Source organism: Mesoplodon bidens (genome assembly GCF_964165515.1).
Source record: "Mesoplodon bidens genome assembly, chromosome: 2".
In the NCBI taxonomy this organism is placed as follows: Eukaryota; Metazoa; Chordata; class Mammalia; order Artiodactyla; family Ziphiidae; genus Mesoplodon; species Mesoplodon bidens.
The window spans coordinates 28,357,774-28,380,305 of NC_138177.1; the positions used below are offsets into that span (position 1 = coordinate 28,357,774).

General features: G+C 38.5%; 2 protein-coding genes across 3 annotated transcripts in view; one reads left to right on the forward strand and one right to left on the reverse strand.

Moving 5' to 3' along the window:
• FIRRM (FIGNL1 interacting regulator of recombination and mitosis) overlaps window positions 1–10,669 on the forward strand; it is a 52,129-nt gene extending 41,460 nt beyond the window's left edge. The window contains exons 17-24 of the mRNA XM_081224619.1: window positions 251–436; window positions 2,185–2,307; window positions 3,708–3,803; window positions 5,227–5,340; window positions 7,039–7,143; window positions 7,807–7,887; window positions 8,803–8,922; window positions 10,337–10,669. Of these exons, the coding sequence (XP_081080745.1) occupies window positions 251–436; window positions 2,185–2,307; window positions 3,708–3,803; window positions 5,227–5,340; window positions 7,039–7,143; window positions 7,807–7,887; window positions 8,803–8,922; window positions 10,337–10,525 (1,014 nt within the window). The 3' untranslated portion in view covers window positions 10,526–10,669. The remainder of the gene's footprint in view (window positions 1–250; window positions 437–2,184; window positions 2,308–3,707; window positions 3,804–5,226; window positions 5,341–7,038; window positions 7,144–7,806; window positions 7,888–8,802; window positions 8,923–10,336) is intronic.
• A 2-nt stretch (window positions 10,670–10,671) lies between these two features.
• The window catches only part of SCYL3 (SCY1 like pseudokinase 3), a 40,071-nt gene continuing 28,210 nt past the window's right edge, over window positions 10,672–22,532 (reverse strand). The window contains exons 11-14 of one of the 2 annotated variants that reach the window (XM_081224622.1): window positions 15,922–16,093; window positions 13,383–13,541; window positions 11,873–12,561; window positions 10,672–11,342 (exon numbers count right to left, since the gene is read on the reverse strand). In XM_081224622.1, coding sequence (XP_081080748.1) covers window positions 11,283–11,342; window positions 11,873–12,561; window positions 13,383–13,541; window positions 15,922–16,093 — 1,080 coding nt within the window. In that variant the 3' untranslated portion in view covers window positions 10,672–11,282. The remainder of the gene's footprint in view (window positions 11,343–11,872; window positions 12,562–13,382; window positions 13,542–15,921; window positions 16,094–22,532) is intronic. The other variant, XM_081224623.1, reaches the window with a different exon arrangement.

Sequence of the window (22,532 nt, forward strand, 5' to 3'; positions counted from 1 at the left end):
GTGAGATCTTCCCGGACCGGGGCACGAACCCGCGTCCCCTGCATCGGCAGGCGGACTCTCAACCACTGCGCCACCAGGGAAGCCCTAAAATGTGTGTTCATTTAAGCTACCTTGGTCTGGTACCTGTGATACTGCTATTCAGTTCAGAACTTCTTAAAAATATTAAATATGGAAGCTAATACTTAGCTTTGGTGTATCCATTCACTGGACTGTTTTATGTTACTTTTGTTTCTTTAACAATTTGTTTCAGGTGGAGTTTATCCAGAAATTTTCTCCAAAAGAAGCAGAAAATCTGCTTCTGTGGCAATGTATTTCCTTTCAGGCATTACCTGCTGAGCTTAGGAAACAAACTGCACTTGAGGTCAGCAGATCAGGCACTGCACAGTGCAGGAAGTGGCTAAGCAGCAGTCGCACGTTGGGAGAACTTGAGTCTCTGGTAAGATAATTTTGATAGCCTTGGTTCATTCAGTAGCTGTTATTAAGCTCAGTTACTGGGGATGTATTGTTAAAAAGACAGTTTGTGCCCTCAGGTTAGAATCTAGCAAGAGGTTCAGATTTCTACATTGTAAAAGTCTTTGAGAAACTACTATTATCTTGATTGATGTAAATGTTAGGGGGGAAGAGTGTCTGTAGCTCAACACACATTGGAACAACATGAAACACATTATGAAATTATTTGTAGTATTTTTGCTGACATATCTCTGGATTAGGCGGACATGATTCTTCTATTTGATGTACAGCCCTCATTTTATGCAAACATCTTCAGAGCTTTTATGTACCTTTCTATTTAGAATGCTCCCTCTTAAAATAATGGAATAAAAAAGAAATTCATCTGTAAGTAAAGAAAAATACAATTTAAAAAACTGAATATAGTACATGAGTTAAGTGTTTATTTGCTCATTCTTTGATTCATTCATTCATATTTTGAATGCTCATATGTGCCAAGCTCTTAGGCATTGGAGATATATCAGGGAACAAAACAAACAAAAATTCCTGCTTTCATGGACTTACATTCTAGCTTAGCTGTGGACAGAGAAGTAATAAATATATATATTCATAATATATATATATCAGTTTGTGATAAGTAGAGAAGCATCAAGCAAGGATGAATACAGGGCATTCAAGGGGATGAGGACCTATTTGCAGTTTTAAATTATGAGTTCAGGGTTTTCTCAGGACTTATATTTCTATACTGAGTGTAAATGTTCTGATACTCTGTTACATAATGGCACTTGACCATAATCATCAAGATAATTGAAAATATTTACATACATTGAAAGGAAATATAAATTTTTATGTGCCTTTATTTTGGGAAAACTATTAATTACCCTAGTTAGGAGTAGGTGAACTTGTTCAGGTTTTGCAGTTATTGTGCACAGATTTCTATAGTAAAGACAAAAAGTCTTTTGTATTAGATAAAATAAAAGCACCTATTTTCTAAAATTCAGCAGATCTTTGCTCTATGACCAAAACTTTAGTTCAGCAGGTCATTTAACATGCTTATTTGTAAGAGGAAATAAGTAAATCATAAAAGCTGTATGGTAATTACATAAAATTAAGTGTGGTTGTTGACGTATAATGGATGAAAGGCAAGGTTACTGATTGTTACCACGCCCAAACCAACCCCATTCCTGGCCAGTCAGAGAGAGATGTGATATATAGATAAGAGCGAATCCAGGGAAAATTGTCTTTAGTTTCAAATTCTAGACAGTGTACTTAAGTACTATATTTGTTTATTGAATGCAGTGTTGCTGAAAAATTTTAAAGTTTATAAAACAGCAACAATAATCTGGTAACTTTAAAAGACTGCTAAGTACATAATATAAAAAAATAAAATTTTTAGTTGATGAAGATTATAAATTAGCTTGACCATACTGGCCATTTGTATCAAACCTATTAAAATATGATGGTGTTTCCATTTTGTTAAATTTTCAACCTAAAAGGAAAAAAAGTTTCTTTGTTTAGAAAAATGAAGCAAATGTTTCTGTGTATAAGGAAAATTAGTTTTAGCAAAATATACATATATTAAAGAAATCGCTGAAGAGATAGTTTTGGGTCTTAGAAATATAATTCTACATGGGTTTTTATGAAGAGTTGTAAGTAACTCAAAACCTCCAGGTAATTGGGTTCCATCTCCTTTAGACTGGTATCTAAACTCAGGTCCTTTCCCTGTCTCCCCTTTAGAACACAGTGCTCTCTGCTCTGCTTGCTGTATGTAATTCTGCTAGTGAAGCTCTGGATATGGGACAGCAAACTGCAGTTAAGGAAGTTGGGAGTCAGCTTTGGGCTCTTTTAAACATTAAACTGGTAAGGAAAACAACTAATCATTTCCCTGAAGAACAAATAAAATATTGAAAAAAGAATAATACTGAAATTTCCCTGTACAGTAAAATGTATGTAATTTCTTTAGGTTCTTGGTAGAACTTGCGATTAGAACTTAAAATACCTACTTGTACTCTTTCAGCCAGTTGTATTTAAGAGTGTGATAGGGCTTCCCTGGTGGCGCAGGGGTTAAGAATCCGCCTGCCAATGCAGGGGACACGGGTTCGTGCCCCGGTCCCGGGAGATCACACGTGCCGCGGAGCGGCTAGGCCCGTGAGCCACAACTACTGAGCCTGTGCGTCCGGAGCCTGTGCTCCGCAATGGGAGAGGCCACAACAGTGAGAGGCCGGCGTACTGCAATGAGTGGCCCCCGCTCGCCGCAACTGGAGAAAGCCCTCGCACAGAAACGAAGACCCAACACAGACAAAAATTAATTAATTAAAAAAAAGTGTGATAGAATTATATTAGTAAAACTAGAACCTACTGAAGTGAAAGTGATGTTCTAGCTAACTATTTTCAAGACCAGTTTGATCCTATTTTTTAAAAAAATCTCTTCTATTGTTTTCTTCTGTCTTTGGTTGGTAGAGCTTGTTTGTTATTCCAGGGTCTTTTTATAAAATCTTTTGGGCAATAGAGAGTGATGTGGCTTAAAGGTGGAAGGGGCAAGTAAATGGATGTGGCTAATTTGTATTACTCTTTTCCAGAAAAGCCAGAAAGCCAAGTGATGACCAGGCTAGAATTAGAATGATGTATGTTCCACAGATCATTGTAGTTTAGAAATCGTATTTAGTTAAATATCTAAATATGGCATTTAAGTTGAAATAAATGTGTGACCTCTGGTTGTCCCGGTCAATGGAAGCTGAAGGCAACATTCACACTTGGGAAATAATAGAAATGGTTTTGCAGATGATGTTTTATCATTAAAGTTTATGTATAAGGTCAGATTTCACTACTGCAGCATTTTGACTGCAATGAGTACTTTTCTCTGATCCTTACAAATCATTCAATAAATATTCACTGAGGACCTCTCTTGGTGATATAGCTTACAGTATCATGATAGAAACAACAATTATGGAGAGGAGAAATTGAATTTTAAGAAGACTAAGGAATAAGCAAACTTTTTCAGTGACAGATAAAAGTAGTTAGATCCCCATCTGAGTTAAATCTTGGTTTGAAACATGGCTCTGCTTTTTCCTAGCTCTGTGATCTAGAGCAAATTATTTAACCTTTCTGCCCCTTTTTCTTATTAAAGTGATAATACCTATCAGTTATAAGGAATAAGTTATAAGGTAATAAAGTGCTTAGCATATGTAATAAATGCAAAGGTTGCTATTCTCATGTAATTGAAAATTTTCACCAAAATTATTTTGTGCTTCTTATTTAAGGTAACAGGTCAACCTTATGTTCAACAGACACTCTGCCTTTTACTTCCACTGCTGGGATTTTTCATTCAAACTCTAGATCCTCAGCTGATAAGTCAGGTAAGAATAGTGAGCAAGTTATCTGTTCTTCTCTATCTCCTTGATGCTGAGTAGTCAGACCTTTTTCATTGTTGCTGTTAACTGCTCAGGAAAAATCCCTGAGGTTAGGAGTCATAGTTTACGTTTGAACCCTGCATTCATAGCATTTTCAAAGGCATGCCAGCAGCTGTGGGAGTGTGGAATATAACCACCTTGGAGTTAAGGATAATCCTCATTGTTTCTTTGAAGAAATAAAATGAGTGAGGAGGAGCACTACTGAATTTTCTCTCTGGCCCCCAGCTTGCGTGGCAGAACAGGGGTCACTGGGGGATCCATGTGGTGTTGCCTCAGGTATGCCTCGTTTTGGAGGTTCTAAGCGACGGAGAGAGGGAAAAACGGAGAAGGCCTTCATCTTACCTGAAGTGATTTGAGGCTTTGGAATGAGTCCGTACTGGACAGACTTGATCCCCAAATTCAAGAGTGGCTTCAGCTTACAGTCACTTAAGAAACAAACACTGTCCCGAGGTAAAGCTAACCTTTCCTATTTAGGAGGATGACAGAAGTAGTAATACCCTGTCACAGCATATTGCAGAGTGAGACTAGCAACACTTCGCTTTTAGTAGCTCTGGTTGTGCACATGAAGAACTTAGCACTAACAAATGTTTACTAATTAGGTATATTTTAAATTACCATTACGTGTAATTACAGAGAATGAGAATATAGTAAAAGAGTTGACTCAAATTATGTTGATTCTGAAGATTCTAATATTTTTTTGAAAAATTAAATAGTGATTGTTTTGATGTAAATAATTTTGCCTACCTTCAAAAACTCCAAATAACATTTTAAAATTTCAACATAAGTAAATTGTTCATTTAGATACTGCCTCCTTTATAGACTAGCTCAGTGCTCCTTTAAACCAAGGGTTGGCAAACTGTGGCCTCCTGGCTAGATTCTGCCCTTCTGTTTTCAGCACAAGTGCTAAGGATGATTTTTACATTTTTAAAGGTTAAAAAAATTTGTGTGTGTGTGTATGTATATATATGTAACAGGCAACATGTGTTGCCTGCAAAGCCTAAAATATTTACCATCTGGCCCTTTACAGAAAGTTGGCCAACCCATGTTTTAAATAATGAACTTCTCTCTCTAGAATTTAAAATACAAAATAATTTTTGAAGATTTAAAAGAAGAGCACTGGTATATCATTTTTCAGAAACATATGGATTTTTCATTTTTTTACAGTGGTTGGTAGGACTGATGTGGTAATAACGGACTCAGTCATTTTGTTTTATTCAAATTCCACCTGTGAAGTGTAGGCTTTGCGGAATGTTCGACTGTCCTGGGTTTGGTTTTGTTTCCCCTCCTACATGCCCATCAAAATCTTAGTCATGGCTCTACAAAGCATTTGTTTTCATTTATAACTGTTCTTTGGTCTTTGTGCCTTTAGGTAATAACTTTGCAGACCTCACTACTCAAATCAGAGCCTCCTGACCATGTTCGTTTGGCAGTTCTTGATTTTCTGTCTTCCCTGGGAAAACTTTTTATACCTCAAGCCATCCAGGTAATACTCTTAATTCTTTTGTTCCCATGTTAACAAAATCTCTAAGAATTACTGATGGATTTTCAGGCTTTAATTTCTGAAATTCTGTGGATTGTTGACAAAGAAAATTGGGGGAAAAATATATTTTGTGAAGAGAGGGTGACTGTCAAAATAGAACTCATTTTATTTACTTTTAGAAAAATATATGTTGACATACAAATAATTTATAGGGTTGGCTATGGTGTGAGATTTATTCTAGTCGGGCTCTAGCACACAAAGTTCCTGAGGAAGGAAAACATATTTATTATGTCTTCTAGGGAATGGTGTATAATGAGGAAATGGGGTGATTTATAAACACTATTCTCTTGGTTTTATATCCCTGAAAGGCAGCCTGTTTGTTTTTTAAGACGATATTTTTGAAAATGTTGCAAAGTATACATAGAGTTGACAAATGGATATTTATTTATGAAACTGTAAAGGCCTGGCAATACACTTCTACTGAACTTTAAGACATGCTTCACAGCAAAAGGAGGTCTTCCTCCTAAATTGAGTTTTTTCTTCCTTATTACTGTCTGTGGTCAAAACAACAATTCTAGACAGTTGACCTTTTTTTCCCACCTCCACGGGAGATATTATACTATAAAGAGTTCAGTGATGAGGACTTCTTACGTTAACTTGAGCAAAAACATGATGGATGGACATTATCTCAGTACATGTTGATTAAAACCTTTGAAACCAAAAATTGAACTGGTTAGTTTCTAAAGGGCTCTCTTGTTCACAGGTAAACAATACCATACCATTTGTTTTCATCACGTAAGGTGTCTCATGAGATAAGTGTGTACTCGCCAGCTTCTTTTCAACTCTCTGGACAAAGTATTCAAAGATACTTGGATTTGAGCTATCTTCTTTTTAGCATAAAAAGAATGTATTCAAAAATGCTGCTTCATTAGTGCGTAACTACTGAGCCTAATGGGCCCAGAACCTATGGAACAAATGTTTCATTAGCAGACATTACCTTACACATTCCCAGGAGTGAAGTTAAGGTGTGAAGAAATTTTGGGGATTCATCAGCATATGAGAGGCATTTGAAACCACATGATGAAATTGATTCATTTATTCATTCAAGAAAAAACTGAGTTCTTGCTATGTGTCAGGCACTATTTTAATCACTGGGGGTTCAGTAATGAATGAAACTAATAAATACTCACTCTCAGCCTGTTGTGAGGCAACAGACAAAGTGGGGATATATGTAGTGTACTAAATGGTGGTGAGTGCTACGGAGAGAAATAAAGCAGGGAAGGGGAAGAAAGAATGTGTATGTTGGGGAGGCCAGAGTCTTAAATCGAACTTCATCACTGGAGTCCTCACCACGGTGACATGTGGGTAAAACCTGAAGCTGAGAGAGCAAGCCAAGCCGGGATCTGGGGAAAGCATTTCCAGAGCAGGGGAAATAGGAAGTGGAAGTCCCCGAGACGGGAGCACGCCTGACAGGAGAGCTAATGCAGAGGCAGTAGGGCTTTGCAGGCTGCGGTGAGGACCTTGGTTTTTACTCTGAGGGAAACGGGAAGCTACTGGAAGGATGTGAGCAAAAGAGTGACATGATTTAACCTGTTTTAACACGTGTTCACTGGGACAGAATTATGGAAATTTGACGTTAGAATAATCAGTGTACTCTGCTGAGGTTTTCCTCTATTTAATAAGGTTTGGTTTTCTTTTTAGGACAAAATTCTGCCCCACCTATCTTCTGTTTTTGCCTTACTGCTAGCTGACAGGAATTGGCTACTAGAACAACATTCCTTGGAGGCGTTTACTCAGTTTGCTGAGGTAATTAGACGGCCAGTGTATCACAGTGACCTCTAAAATAATTTAGTATCTCAGATATTCCAAAACATTCCAAAACCATTTATTGAGCTGCTTTTGTATCTCAGTCATAAAATTTTCTGCTGGAGGATATATTACCAGTCATCTATTTTACAGGACCTAAAAATGAGGCCCAGAGAAGTGAGGTGACTTTCCTAAGGTCCTATGAGTAGTAACAATCAGAACAGGCATTCAGACCAGGTGTACTAAGACACTATTTTGGGGTCGATTAAGAATACATTTCGTCTCCACCTGTCACAGGGGCTAGCTAGAGTTTGATGAACACAGACCTGTTAGCTTGGTTCTGTACAGAAGGTGACCCTGCCCTTGGGTTACTTTTACCCACTGTAGTGCAGCGTGCCTGTGGCCATAAGGGGGCCCAGAGATGTTGGGATGACTGGGCAGAAGTCATTACAGCTTACAGCTCCACACTTGTGCAGAATATTGTATTAATTATCCTAAGGCATCCTGAAGTAACTATGAGCTTATTATCTTTTGAGTATCCTCTGGCACTGAGTATTTTCTTTTAAAATGCATTTTTAATTAAGGTAGCTCTTAAGACTCATGTACTTGTCTTTGCAAGTTGTTGAAATATATTGAAATTAGTTTTGTCAAATCTTTTAATAGGGAACAAATCATGAAGAGATAGTTCCACAATGTCTCAGTTCTGAAGAAACAAAGAAGAAAGTTGTATCTTTTCTGGAGAAGGTATTTTATTTATATAGAATCAAAATAGTAGTGGCACATATTTTTTTCTTTATCATGTTACTTTTTTTTTTTTTTATAACCAAGTTGAATATCTTTGTTAGCTCCAGTTTTTCACAGTGCTTAACACAGTGGTGACCCACATTATTATTAAGCAGTTGGGACCTCATTACAAGTCAGAAATAAAACACCTTGGAGTCGCTCTGCCTGTAGTTTGGGATACTGTTGCATTGATCATTCAGGCAGTGAGATGAAGAATGAGGACCCCTCACCCATTCCTCATCATAATTAGATTCACATGTAGAACCGTAGGCCTGTGAGGATCATGTTCACTACTGTAATTTAGTCATGGCTTTTCCAAATAGTGACCCAACTGCTGAATCATATGGCTCCCATATTTGTGCATGCTTTGAAACTTATATGGAGATAGTGGTAGGGTGTAAGTTAAAGGTTAATTGAAGCACTCATAGAACAGTTAAGCCACAAATTTAGAATGCTAGGAGAAAGTGAATTATACTTAAGTACTTAATTTTTTAATATAATCTCATTATTGAACTGGGCTGTGTCTCTTATTATTTTTATATATGCATATATTACATATAAGCTGGATGGTAAGTAAGTGTGTGCACATGTTGCTTTTAACAATTTCTCACCCTATTCAGTAAAGGCTAGCAGACTATCATTTTTCTGTAGGGAAGGAGAACACTGTAGAATAATTTTACCCAAATTACACTGAGGATACATTTACAGATGACTCCAGCTTCTAAAATTTGCTTAGTTCACAGGCTAAACCAGAACAGTTTAACATCCGGCACTTAAACACGCAGGCCTTTTCACCTTCTGAATATCGCACCATTTTAATATTGAGCAGAGAATGCTAATGTTGATGTTTGCTTGGTTTTTCATGGTCTCTGGCAGACGGGGTTTGTAGACGAAACTGCAGCTGCCAGAGTGGAACGTGTCAAACAGGAAAAAGGTACCTTCTGGGAGCCCTTTGCTAAAGTTACTGTAGAAGAAGCAAAGAAGTCATCTGTACAGGTATGGACTGCTTTTCAGTGTGGATCAAGCTTTAATAAGAAATTCTACCTTATTGGGCCTCCCTGGTGGCGCAGTGGTTGAGAGTCCGCCTGCCGATGCAGGGCACACGGGTTTGTGCCCCGGTCCGGGAGGATCCCACATGCCGCGGAGCGGCTGGGCCCGTGAGCCATGGCCGCTGAGCCTGCGTGTCCGGGGCCTGTGCTCCGCAACGGGAGAGGCCACAACAGTGAGAGGCCCATGTACCGCAAAAAAAAAAAAAAAAAAAAAAAAGAAATTCTACCTTATTGCTTACTGGTAAAACAGAAACTAGCATGGTTCTTGGCCTCATACTGAATATCAAAATAAATAGATCTAGACATGTAAAATTGTTTTATGGTAGCTACTCTTTTAAAAATCACATTTCTTCTTCCTGAAAGGTTATCAACACATAGAACAGAGGAGGGACTACAAAAAAAGTTTTAAACATCATACAAAATACACTCTTTTAACATAACTGTCAATTATTTGTAGTAACCTTTGAGAAAGTTATGTCTTCTTACCAGTGACGCTACAAATGCAGTAGTTTCTGAACCACAGAAGAAAACCAGTTAACTTACCTTCCAGAATGTTTACTTTGATCCTTTGCCTCATTCATCAAATCAGCCTAAGAGTTTTTGGCGCTGTCTAGAAATCACATCTACCTATTAAAAGGCAGAAATCTGATACCTCTAAGGATATTCAAAATTGTTTTGAGCAGTAATAGTATATTTGAAACTGTAATTCATAATGGTAAATTTAAGTTACAGTTCTCATTAAAAAAAAACTAACTTGTTTTTAAGACATGTGAACTTTTATGCCTTACATCTGTAAAGTTAAATATATCAGTAGTATAAATAAGCCCTCAAGAATTTTACACGTTATGACCTTCCTTAGGAAGACAGGGATTATAAAAACTGTCTCGGCCCCAATCCTCCCTCCCCTTCCTGGTGCGGTGATGTTAGAAACCCTGGCAGTTTACTCAACTGGCTCCGAAAGCATCATTGTAAGCTCAGCATTAAGAAGAAAAACAGCAGGCATTTAGAAAATTCATATTTGGGGCTTTTTTGTAAGGACAGATTATATGGCTAAAGAATACTCACTGGAAGTTACTGGACAAGGCAGCACTTAGTTTCCTTCAACCTTGAGCCTTAATGGTAGTAGCAGCCTGAATCCCTGTGACAAACCAAAAATGCCTTCACATCTCTCTCCAGACGCTTGCAGGGGGAGGGTGCCCTTCTGCCCTTGTGAACCAATAACTAGAATAAAATTTTCATATAAAACTTTACAGGTTTAGAATTTATCCTTATAAGCTTTACTTTAGTCCAAAAGGAAAGTTCTTTATTTTTACCATTTTGGGATGGGTATCATGGCACTACTTGTTTTTCTCATTTGCCAGCCTTCTGCAAAAAGAGCCCGTCACGAGTTCCCCTTGGAAGAAGAGTACAGGTCAGCACTGCAAGCAGCAACAGCGGCCTTGGAGGCAATCGAGTTATTACTCCAAAAGTCTCCTCCTCCAGACTGGCTTCTGACGAAAATGGAGACACTCCAAGAAAAGATTGATAAGCTAAAACATCATGTATTCTAGGGTGAAAACTGAATGGACTGGACCATATCACTAGGTAGAGTTCGATGATTTTTTTGTCATCCTACAGTTCATTTCACCTACAGATGAAAATATTGATGTAATTACATGTCTGTACATTTTCTAACACAAAACTTTTCTAAAGTTGATTCTAGTTAAAATAGTCTTTATTGGACATTTAGAGAACAGGATGATGGGGGATATATCTCATGAAGAGCTTTGGTACAAGGTAATAATACAGGAACAGTCGGTAACTCACTCAGTACATCTGTAAACAAACAAATAAGCTGCCTAAGGAAACCTTAGCAATTTAAAATCATTTATATACTTTATAGCTAAAATTTTTTCAGTAAGTTGATTTCATAATAGAGCTTACTCTTCTGACAAAGAAATAGCACAAAATTAAGCTAATCAGCTTGAGTTTTTATAGTTATTTTCTTTACTTCCAGAATTGTTCTGGAAAAAAGCAGTAAGGTCAACCTTTCCACAGCCACTTGCTCTTCACAGAAACTGGCCTCAGTCAGACACACAGCCTCTTCCTCTGAGAAGGGCTGTGAACCTCTGCACTGCCCAGGGCTCCCCGCCAGCACGCCAGGTCTCACACTTCCATTGGCACTGACTGGCACTGACTGGAAAAAGAGCTCCTGGTATGAGAAAAACAGGATGCTTTGGGGTTTTCTTGTCTGCAGAGCCTGCTTTTGAGGTATTTGATTTTTTAAAAAAGGAATCCATTTTCCTAAAGATTAACTCACACCCGTTGTCACCAGTTATTGTCTTCCCAGTTCAGATCGCTGTCTTCTCCCCAGCCTGCAGACTCTCCCTGCAACAAGAGAAAGCAAGCCAAGGGCAACCTGCTGAAACAAATCATGTTCAGATTTGAAAGATCAGGAATTTAAAAGGGGTGCAACGCGTGTCTTTTGATGCCAGAATACATTTCCTTGTACTAAGTAATATAACTTACTGTAACAGGAAGCTGAAAAGTAGAATTACTTTGGTTCCAGAATTACAAAACCACAGTATTGGAAAATAACGTTCCAAGGACCATATAAGCCAATAAAATCAGCTTGATGACAGCACATTCTTGGTTTAATACCTTTTCCAGACAAAAAGATTATTATTGTAATAAGTGGCCCATTTACTAGCCCAAGCACTGCTACATTTTTCTAGGGAACGAAAGATGCCATTTATAGGAACTGCTCTTATTCATTTTATGCTTGATCATGTTATCCAATTGTGGACATCAGTCTTTTCTCTCACTGGGAAAACAGCATGTTTGTTATCAATGGGATAGTGCAGCTGCTACCTGTGAGGGAAACACATAAACTAGTAGCACAATTTAATAATCCTCACCTCAGTAATTTCTGCTGCAGCAAATTTTGAGGAAAAGTGCATCACTGATGAGACATTATCCTTGTTGGGAGCTACTGCTTCTGTCCTCAGTTCAGGTAAAATAAGAATAGCAGCTGAAGGCTTAATTTCTGGGATCATATCAGCAAACCAATCCAACTCTGGGTCTTTTACTGGCTTCTTTTTCACCTGTATGGTAAACTCCTCTCCTAAACCAAGTTCTGATGGAACCTTAAGGCGCCTTTCTTGTGACGACACTTTTGGTGGCTTGGTTTGGTCTGGGTCATCCCTGCTTCGTGCAAGACTGGTCTTTTGGGGTAGGCTTGATTTCAAAGGCTTGGCCTCTTCAGTGAGTGGACGCAAAGTAGGAGTGGCCTTTTGCTCCCCTGAGGTAACAGGTCTTGCAGCCGTGATTCCACCTCCTGGGTTTATTTCAGTATCTACGCTGCTGGGCTCAAAGTCATCCCAAGCCGCCGCCTCTGCATTCAAGTCGGTGAGTGGGGACCTGGCAGCAGCATGGGGGTCTGCAGGGCAAACCTCTGTGTCGACAGGTTTCTCCTCAGGCTCGCTCCAGTCAGGCCACTCCTCAGACTTTTTAGAACTCGACGGGAACTTTTCACTGTCTCCTGAGGTGATTTTCACATCTGAGATTCCGTTGATGGGAAATTTAATAGGCTGAGAAAACTGATCGCCTGTGGGGGTAAGTACAAGAATTATTCTCATAAAACGTTGGTTTTAAGAACAAGCAATATATTTAGGAGAAAGTTAACACTACAGAAATGTATAGATCCAATTCCTTGGAAATATCCATGTACACTGAAGTATGAGATATCCCAGCAGAACATAAATCAACAAAGGTGTGATGTAAGTTAAACAAATACTTAAATCGTAATTTGATGGAAGCATCCCAAGCAACAACTAACTGGAGCATCTAATCCTTTACTAAATATTCAGACATACTGTTTATTGGCATAACTGTCTATAAACAAAGATAAAAATGTTCTAAGCCAGGCAATGTTACCCTTGAGATGTTAATTACGTACAGCCTGAAAAAGTGTTGTGCGCTCAAGTAAGTTTGCCTCACCCAACATATCCTCATTTTAAACAGATTTTCTTAAGTGTAGTCAAGTCACTGAAGTCTTGTGCAGTGTGGTCTGATTCTGTGCTCAATTCCCCAAACTTATGTAACCACAGAACTCCTCTTTCATAGCACACCTATTAACATCTTCCAGAACTATCATTCTTTGATACAATTTGGAAGAAGTCCCAAAGTAAAGTATCTGGTGCAAAAAAGAATTCAAGCAACGTCTTCACCAGTTATGAAGAAAAGACAGGTATATACCCTGTAGTCCAGGGAAAAAAGACAGACCCAAGCTGACTACATAATCACAAATAATAAGAAAAATCAGTCTCAATATTCCCAAAGTGCCCTTAAGGTTCAAAATTTAAACTTATTACTCAGGAAAACATTCACCCAAGCAGTGGAACAACTATATAAATTTAATGAATCTACCTGTCTGTAAAAGAGTACTGCAGTAATCTCGCTGTATGTGCTTCTTGCTGGTGATGGGCATGTTGCCAGAAAAACATTTAGGGAATATGCTAGAGGAGGGGTTCTTCAAGACGGGCGAGATCTGACTGCGCTGGCTGCAGACGACGTGCGTGGGAGAATCTGAAGATAAATAAAAACTCCAAAAAAATGAAAGGGGTAGTAAATTGCTTCTTTTCCTATCACATGTTAGGTGAGCAATGGTTAGGGGAAAAGGGTATATTTAACACAGATAAAAGATAAGTTGCAGAAAGAGAGCACCTCCAAATATTTGAAGAAACAGTTACTAAGGAAGGGACTGCCTGTCCTAGAGGCATTTAAGAACAGGCTGTGTCCACATGGTGGTAATGGCACAGAAAGGTTTCAAGCATAGGTAAGCAGTTGAAATAGACAGAAAACAAAACCTTTAGGATACCTAGTTATAAAAGTTGACAGCCTTTAAAAACATCTTCGTGGTTATTTAAAATCATACTTGATTCTACTTACTTTCCTTTTAAGAATAAAGAGTACAAACTCACCAATGTGAATGTACTTAATGCCCGAAGATTGTACACTTAAAATGTTTAAAATGGTAAACCTTTGTTACAGACATTTAGTGCCCAACTGGGAAAAGGAAAATGTTTTAAGAAAATGTTGTCTCTAACAGCTTATCAGAAAGTTCATACTCAAGAGTGGGTATTGCTCAAAAGGATTCTAGCAAAATTTCTGGCTGAATACTTCCTCTGCCTTAGAAAAGTGAGGGTGAGGGGGATGGCCTGGGCTAACTCATCACAGGCCGCAGCCCCCCTCCTCAGCGCAGTCTGACCTCTAGAAACTCTCCACCCTCTTGCTTATTTCTGCCACTCTCCTCCCTGCTGAAGTCCTACTAATTTTTCTTACAAAATGTCCCCTTCTCTAAATTGTCCTCCCTAACTCTTGTTCATGCAGACTTATTTCCCTTAGGTACACTTTTCACTAACCTCCATCTTAGCCCTTATTCTTAAGTCTGACCATGCAGGTAAACTGTAAAAGAGAAGCAAAAAGATAAAGTCTAAGAGTACCTCTTTTACACACGCCCCTTTCCCAGCAGTCCCCCATGTCCTGTAGAAGAAGGGCCTCTCTTTTCTATAAACTTGGAATGTAGGCTGCCACCAGGGCTCCCAGCCATCTTGGATGAAAAGCCTAACATGGCAAGTCAGTGGGATTAGTTTCAAAGTTTTCAGGAAAATCTATTTTAGTAAAAACTTATCTGCTGTAATGTCTAGAACCAGAAAACTCCATCCAATAAATAAAAAAGATGTTCAGAGTGGGGACTTTTGCTAATTCAACATGTAAAGCTGCCCCCAGAGACTGACCCCTAAGCCTTATCTCAAAATTATACATACCCTCTCCTCCTGCCAGAAATTCCTCTGGGATGAAATATAAATAAATCTTTCATCTGCTCTTTGTATGCTCTGCTAAAAGAAAAACTGGTAACAACACACCTCACTCAGTTTGGTATATGGACATTTCATGGCTGAAGAGGAGGCGACAGCTTCTCCATCGCCCTCTTGAAGCTCCCTGGAGCCACACTGACACTGATTTCATTAGCACCAAGGAAGAACTGAACTCTCTTCAAAACGTCAGGACGTCAGTATTGCTCTACAAATTCTCCTGGCATCAGAACCAGAGAACAGTCTATCTGACAGCTCCTCTCTACTAATAACTGTTTCCATGCTATCTACTCACTATGACTGAGAACCAGAGCAGAGATCCAGAGCTTCGTGACACGTCGTCATCCTTCAGGGTTATACAAAGGAGCAAAGATGCAACGACACTGTTGATAAGAAATTCTTATTCTTGACTTTTATAGCCTACAAAGATCAGAAATTACTGCTACTTCCATGTAACATCCAATGGGAACATACCAGAAATAAGGGTATTTTTTTCCTCTTGATTTCCTGAAGTACCTAAAAATCAAGAGCTTGTCACCTAATAGGCCATTAAAATCAAAAGAACTTAAACATCTGGTGGTGTTAAGAGCTGCTACAACCTTTTTGGAAACTGACACTATTAAAATTTTAACTATTCAATATATTCTCTGACTCAGAAATCCAGAAATGAGTGCAATAGCCATCAATAGGGAAATCACTGAATGAATTATATTCAATGAAATATTAGGCAGCTGTCAAAAAACAAAACAAAATTAGGCAGTTATGTACTGACCTAGAGACAGGTCCCTGATAAGCTGCTACATGAAAAAAATCAAGTTGTAGAACTGTGCATATTTTCTTTTTTTAAAAAATCCTACGTGTGTGTGTAAACATACATTTGTGTGTCTTTGTGGGCTTAGAAAAAAGGGTGAAAATTCCCACTAAGCCATTAAAACTGGTTACCTTAGATGCCCCACAAGGAGCTGGGGGAAGGAAATTATTAACTTTTTCCTTATGTATCATTTGAATACAATCTATCTGCATTATCTGTATAATGTTTAAAATCTAATAAATTAAAACAACAACACACTAGGCCGTTTAATCATTCTTACCTTCTGGGGAAAGGTCCATAGTTTTAGTAAAACTTGGGGCAGTGCATTTGAAGACCTTGGTTCTTTCTCCTCCCACAACCACCTCTGGTCCAAGTAGAGAGACCAACACTGCCAGGCTGTGAAGAGTAATTGCCACAATGGAATCGCTGGTATCACGCAGGCCCAGTAATACCTAGGAGTGAATCGGGTAATAAGTGTACGCAGCCATATTGCCTGTCTCTTTCTCCCCCGGTAAAGAAGTAGTTGGGCTGCAATCAGATTGTGCTTGCTCAAGTGAACTTCATTTCTTAGATACGTGTTCTAGGTCAGTAGCTCGCAACCTATCTGGTCAAGGACCAATATTTTCCGCTCCCAATCCATCACAGCCTGATACTTTTTCAAAACTAAAACAAAAATGAGATTAAGTAGACAAATACATTAGAAATATATTAGGAATAAGATGACTGTTAAATAACTATAAAAGGTTTTAGATTTGTCCATGATGCCTGTTGACTCTTGCCTCCAAACCAAGGCCACAGAGTCCTCCCAAGAGCTCAGCACTTTTAAGCCTACAGCACCGAGTATTCCCAGGTGGTCTTCCATCCAAGTACTAACCAGGCCTGACCCTGCTTAGCATCTGAGATCAGATGAGATGGATGCATTCAGGGTGGGAAGGCTGTAGACAATTCCCCAACCAAATTCCTGGCGAATCTGAACACTCCAACTGAAGGATGGAGTTGCTGAATGGATTAAAAAACCAAGACTCATCTATATGATGTCATAAGAGACTCACTTCAGGTGTAAGTACATACATAGACTGACAGTGAAGGAATGAAAAAAGATGTTCCATGCAAATGAAAACCAAAAGAAGGCTGAGGTAAGTTATACTTGTATCAGACAAAACTGACTTTAAAACAAAGACTGTAATAAGAAACAAAGCAGGCATTACATAATGATAAAGGGGTCAAATCCAACATTTATAACATTTATAAATATTTATGCACTAAACACAAGAGCACCTAAATATACAAAGCAAATATTAACAGACCCTAAAGGGAGAAACAGAACAATACAGTAATAGTAGGGGACTTTAATATCCCATTTACATCAATGGATATATCATCCAGACAAAGTCAGTAAGAAAACACTGGCCTTGAATGACACATTAGATTAGATGGACTTAACAGATATACAAAGAACATTTCATCCCAAAGCAACAGAACACACATTCTTCTCAAGTGCACACAGAACATTCTCCAGGACAGATCATATGTTAGGTGACAAAACAAGACTTGATAAATTTAAGAAGACTGAAATCATATCAAGCATCTTTTCTGACAATAAAAAAGCTAGAAATCAATTACAGGAAGAAAACTGGAAAATTCAAATATGTGGAGGTTAAACAGTATGCCACTGAACAACCAATGATTCAAAGGAGAAATCAAAAAATACCTTGCAACAAATGGAAATAAAACATACCAAAATCTATAGGATGCAGCCAAAAGCAGTTCTAAGAAGGAAGTTCATAGTGATAAGTGCCTGCCTGAAGAAACAAGAAAAATCCCAAATAAACAACTAATTCTATACCTCAAGAAACTAGAAACAGACGAGCAAAGGAAGCTCACGGTTAGCAGAAGGAAGGAAGTATCACAACAGAAATAAATGAAATAGAGACTAAAAAGACAATAGAAAAATTCAATGAAACTAAGAGCTAGTTTATTCAAAAGATAAAATTGACAAACCTTTAGCGAGATTCACCAAGAGGAGAGAGGACTCAAATAAAAATCAGAAATGAAAGAGGAGACGCTACAACTGATACCACACAAAGGACCACAAGAGATTACTATGAAAAATTATATGCCAACAAATTTGACAAACCAGAAGAAATGGATAAACTCCTAGAAACATACAACCTATCAAGACTGAATCATAAAGAAATAGAAAATCTGGACAGGTCAAGTAAGGAGATTGAATCAGTAACCAAAAACCAACCAACAAACAAAAGTCCAGACACAGATGGCTTCACTGGTGAAGTCTACCAAACATTCAGAGAATTAATACCAATCCTTCTCAAATCCTTCCAAAAAATAGAAGAGGAGGGAACTCATTTTAAAAGGCCAGCATTACCCTGACACCAAAACTAGAGAAGGAAACCACAAGAAAAGAAAATTACAGGCCAATATCCCTGATGAATATAGATGCCAAACTACTCAACAGAATTAGAAAACAAATTCAACGATACATTAAAAGGATCATATACCATGATCAAGTGGGATTTATTCCAGTGATGCCAGGATGGTTGAACATCTGCAAATTAATCAATGTAATACACCACATTAACAAAATGAAGGATAAAAATCATATGATCATCTCAATAAATGCAGAAAAAGCATCTGACAAAATTCAACATCCATTCATGATAAAAACTCTCGGGCTTCCCTGGTGACGCGGTGGTTGACAGTCCGCCTGCTGATGCAGGGGACGTGGGTTTGTGCCCCGGTCCGGGAGGATCCCACATGCCGCGGAGCAGCTGGGCCCGTGAGCCATGGCCGCTGAGCCTGTGCGTCCAGAGCCTGTGCTCCGCAACGGGAGAGGCCACAGCAGTGAGAGGCCCGCGTACCGCCAAAAAAAAAAACAAAAAAAAAAACTCAAACTGGGTATAGAGGAAACATACTTCAACATAGTAAAGGCCATATATGACAAGTCCACAGCTAACATTATACTGAAAAGCTGAAAGCCTTCTCTCTGAGATTAGAAACAAGCCAAGGATGCCCGCTCTTGCCAACACAGTATTGGAAGTCCTAGCCACAGCAATTAGGCAAGAAAAAAAGATATTTAAATCAGAAAGTATGAAGTAAAATGGTCACTTTTTGCAGATGATATAATACTATATGTAGAAAACCTTAAAGACTCCAACAAAAAACTTTTAGAACTAATAATGATTTCAGTAAAGTCAGAATACACAATCAATATATAGAAATCTGTCCCATTTCTGTACACTAATAATGGACTGTCAGAAAGAGAAAGAAAACAATCCCATTTATAATTGCATCAAAGAATAAAATACCTAGAAATAAATTTAACCAAGGAAGTGAAAGACCTGTACACTAAAAACTATAGGAGACTGATGAAAGAAACTGAAGAAGACATAAATAAATGGAAAGATATTCTGTGCTCATGGACTGGAAGAATTAGTACTGTTAATAAACTGCTCATACTACCCTAGGCAATCTACAGATCCAATGCAAGCCCTATCAAAATTCCAATGGCATTTTTCACAGAAATAGAACAAACAATCCTAAAATTTGTATGAAACCTCAAAAGACTCTGAAGAGCCAAAGCAATCTTCAGAAAGAAGAACAAGGCTGGAAGCATCACACGCCCTGATTTCAAACCATATTACAAAGCTATAGTAATCAAAACAGTATAGTACTGGCATAAAACAGTCACATAGGTCAATGGAACAAAATAGCCCAGAAATAAACGTATACATATATGGTCAATTAATTTATGACAAAAAGAGCCAAGAACATACAATGCAGAAAGGATAGTCTATTCAATAAACAGTGTTGGGAAAACTGGACAGTTACATGCAAAAGAATGAAACTGGACCACTATCTTATACCACATACAAAAATTAACTCAAAATGGGTTAATGACTTAAATGTAAGACCTGAAACCATAAAGCCCCTAGAAAAAAACATGGGCAGCAAGTTCTGTGACACCAGTCTCGGTGATGAGTTTTTGGATCTGACACCAAAAGCAAAGGTTACAAAAGCAAAAAACAAAGAAGTGGGACTACATCAAACTAAAAACCTTCTGCACAGCAAAGGAAACCATCAACAAAGTAAAACGGTAATCTACTGAATGGGAGAAAATATTTGCAAATTGTACATCTGATAAGAGGTTAATATCCAAAATACACCAAAAAACTCATACTACTCAAAAGCAAAAAGTTTGATTAAAAAAGAGGTTGAAGATATGAATAGACATTTTTCCAAAGATGACAGAAAGATGGTCACCAGGTACGTGAAAAGATGCTCAACATCATTAAACAACAGGAAAATGCAAATCAAAACCACGGTGAGATATCACCACACACCTGTTAGAATGGCTATTATCAAAAAGACAAGAAACAACAGGTGATGGTGAGGATGTAGCAAAAAAGGAACCTTTGTGTGCTGTTGGTGGGAATTTATATTGGTGTAGCCACTATGGAAAACAATACAGAGGTTCCTCAAAAAATTAAAAATAGAACTACCATACCATCCAGTGATTCTACTTCTGGGTATTTCTTTGAAGAAAAAACTACTAACTCAAAAAGATATATGCACTCCCATGTTCACTGCAGCATTATTTACAATAGCCATGATATGGAAATAATTTAAGTGTCTACTGATGGATAAAGAAAATGTAGTACACACACAGGAAAACTATTCAGCCATAAAGAAAGAATAAACTCTTGCCATTTGCATCAACACGGATCGACCTGGAGGGCATTATGCTATGCTAAAGGAAGTAAGTCAGACAGAAAGACGAATACTCTTATGTGTGTGTGGTGGGGGGGCAGAGGACAAACAGAAAAATGAGCTCACAGATACAGAGAACAGATCAGTGGTTGCCAAAGGTGGAAGTGAGGAGGGAGGAAATGAAATGGGTGAAGAGGGTCAAAAGGTACATACTTCCTGTTATAAAATAAAAAAGTCATGGAGATAGAATGTACAGCATGGTGACTATAGTTAATAACACTGTACTGCATATTTCAAAGCTGCTAACAGAGTAATTCTTAAAAGTCATCACAAGAAAAAGATTTTGTAACTCTGTATGGTGACACATGGTAACTGGGCTTACTGTGGTGATCATTTGTATATCATGTAGATCATGTGTATATATATATACATATACACACATATCAAGTCATTCTCCTGTATACCTGAAACGAATATATCAATAATGTACCTCAATTTAAAAAAAAAAGCGGGTTTAAATGTTAATTTTCTGTATCTGTACTCGCCTCATTGCAGAACCATAACAAACAGTTCATGGACTGGCAATATCCTGCAGAGCTCACTTAGAAACACTCATCTAGGTCACTAAGAGCTATGTTACCAGTCCTTGGCCTCTTCTCAGTTTTATACACTCATAAGGATAGGACCTTGAAACCTTCTTTATATCTGATGCATATAACACCTGCCCCAAACTGAGCCAATTATGATCTCTTTCCAGTAACAAAAACTGGAATTTAGAGAAACTGATTATCTCTGAGGTTTGCTTAAAATGAGGAGAGTGAACTTAGAAGCTATGGGTCAACCATGTTTGTCCATGTGTACACCAAATAATTAAAGCTGGTCTTCAAAAGTCAAAAGAGAAAGGAACGCAATGAAGACCATATGGCTGAGTCCCAGCTGCACTTGATTTCCATGTAAGGCAGAATGACATCCTTTGATTAAAGTCTCTCTCTCTCTTTTTTTTTTTTTTGCTTTAGCTTGTTTAAGTGGGTTTCAGTTACCTGCAGCCAGAAGAATCTTGACTAAGACATTCACATGGAGCTATCAGGAGAGATTTTGCTCTGAATTGGCAAACACGTATATAAGGAAGATGGCGGGCAAACCATGTGCACCAGCCAGACACAAGGCTATCAGCAGTCCTGGGCTCCGGTCCTCGCTCTGCCAGGGGTTCTCAATATGACTCAGCCAATTAATCGCTTCATTATTCTGGTCCAGTTTCCTCATATACCCAAGATGAAGGTTTCCAACAGGACTCAATAAAATAACTAACAGGTCCAATGCCAACAAACCAGGAACTTTCTCGAAACAAAGCTGTACAAGTAAACTAAATCATGGTTAGAATTCTATCAACTGAATATGGTAATCATAAAATAAGAAACCACCAAAGCCAAAAACCCAAGGGTCATCTTCAAAACTCTCCCATCTAGTGAGAAACTGAGTCCTACCCCTTCTACCCTGAATCACTGCCGCCATGTTTTCCCCAGTCCTTGTTTCTCTTAGCAGGACTATTCTAATAACTTCCTAGTTGAACTCCCTTAGTCCATCTTCGACACTGCTCCCAAAGTGAACACTGAAATCAGGCAAGTTATTCCCCTGCAGGGGAAGGAGCTCCACTGAGAGTTTTCACTGCCTTTCATATGCTGAGTATCTACTTATTATTTGACCTCAGCTCAGTGCCAATTCTGAGACCTGTGATGGCATCTCTATTTCAGAGTTAGAGTGCTTCATTCCTCTTCTAAATTTTCAGACACAAACAACTACAAGTAGGGTGACAACTACTGCTGCAGATGTAAACACAAAATGCTATATTGTGGTAGCTAGGCTCCAAAGCCAGCCCCCAGCGAACCACACCCCCAGTATCCACGCCCTTGTATAAAACCACCCCACGGTGAACCTGGCCTGACTTCTGTGACTCACTTCAACCAAGAGAATGTGACAGAAGCGATGTTGTCAGTTTCCAATCTTTGCCTTAAGAAGGCTGCTTGGGCATTTCTGGTAGCCTTGGGCAGCCATGTAAGAAGTCCACACACCTTGCTAAGGAAATCATGTGGAGATGTCACATGGGGGAATAGGGGCCCTGAAATGTCCTGAGGCTTTATGGAGAGGGAGCCCCAGCTGTCCCGA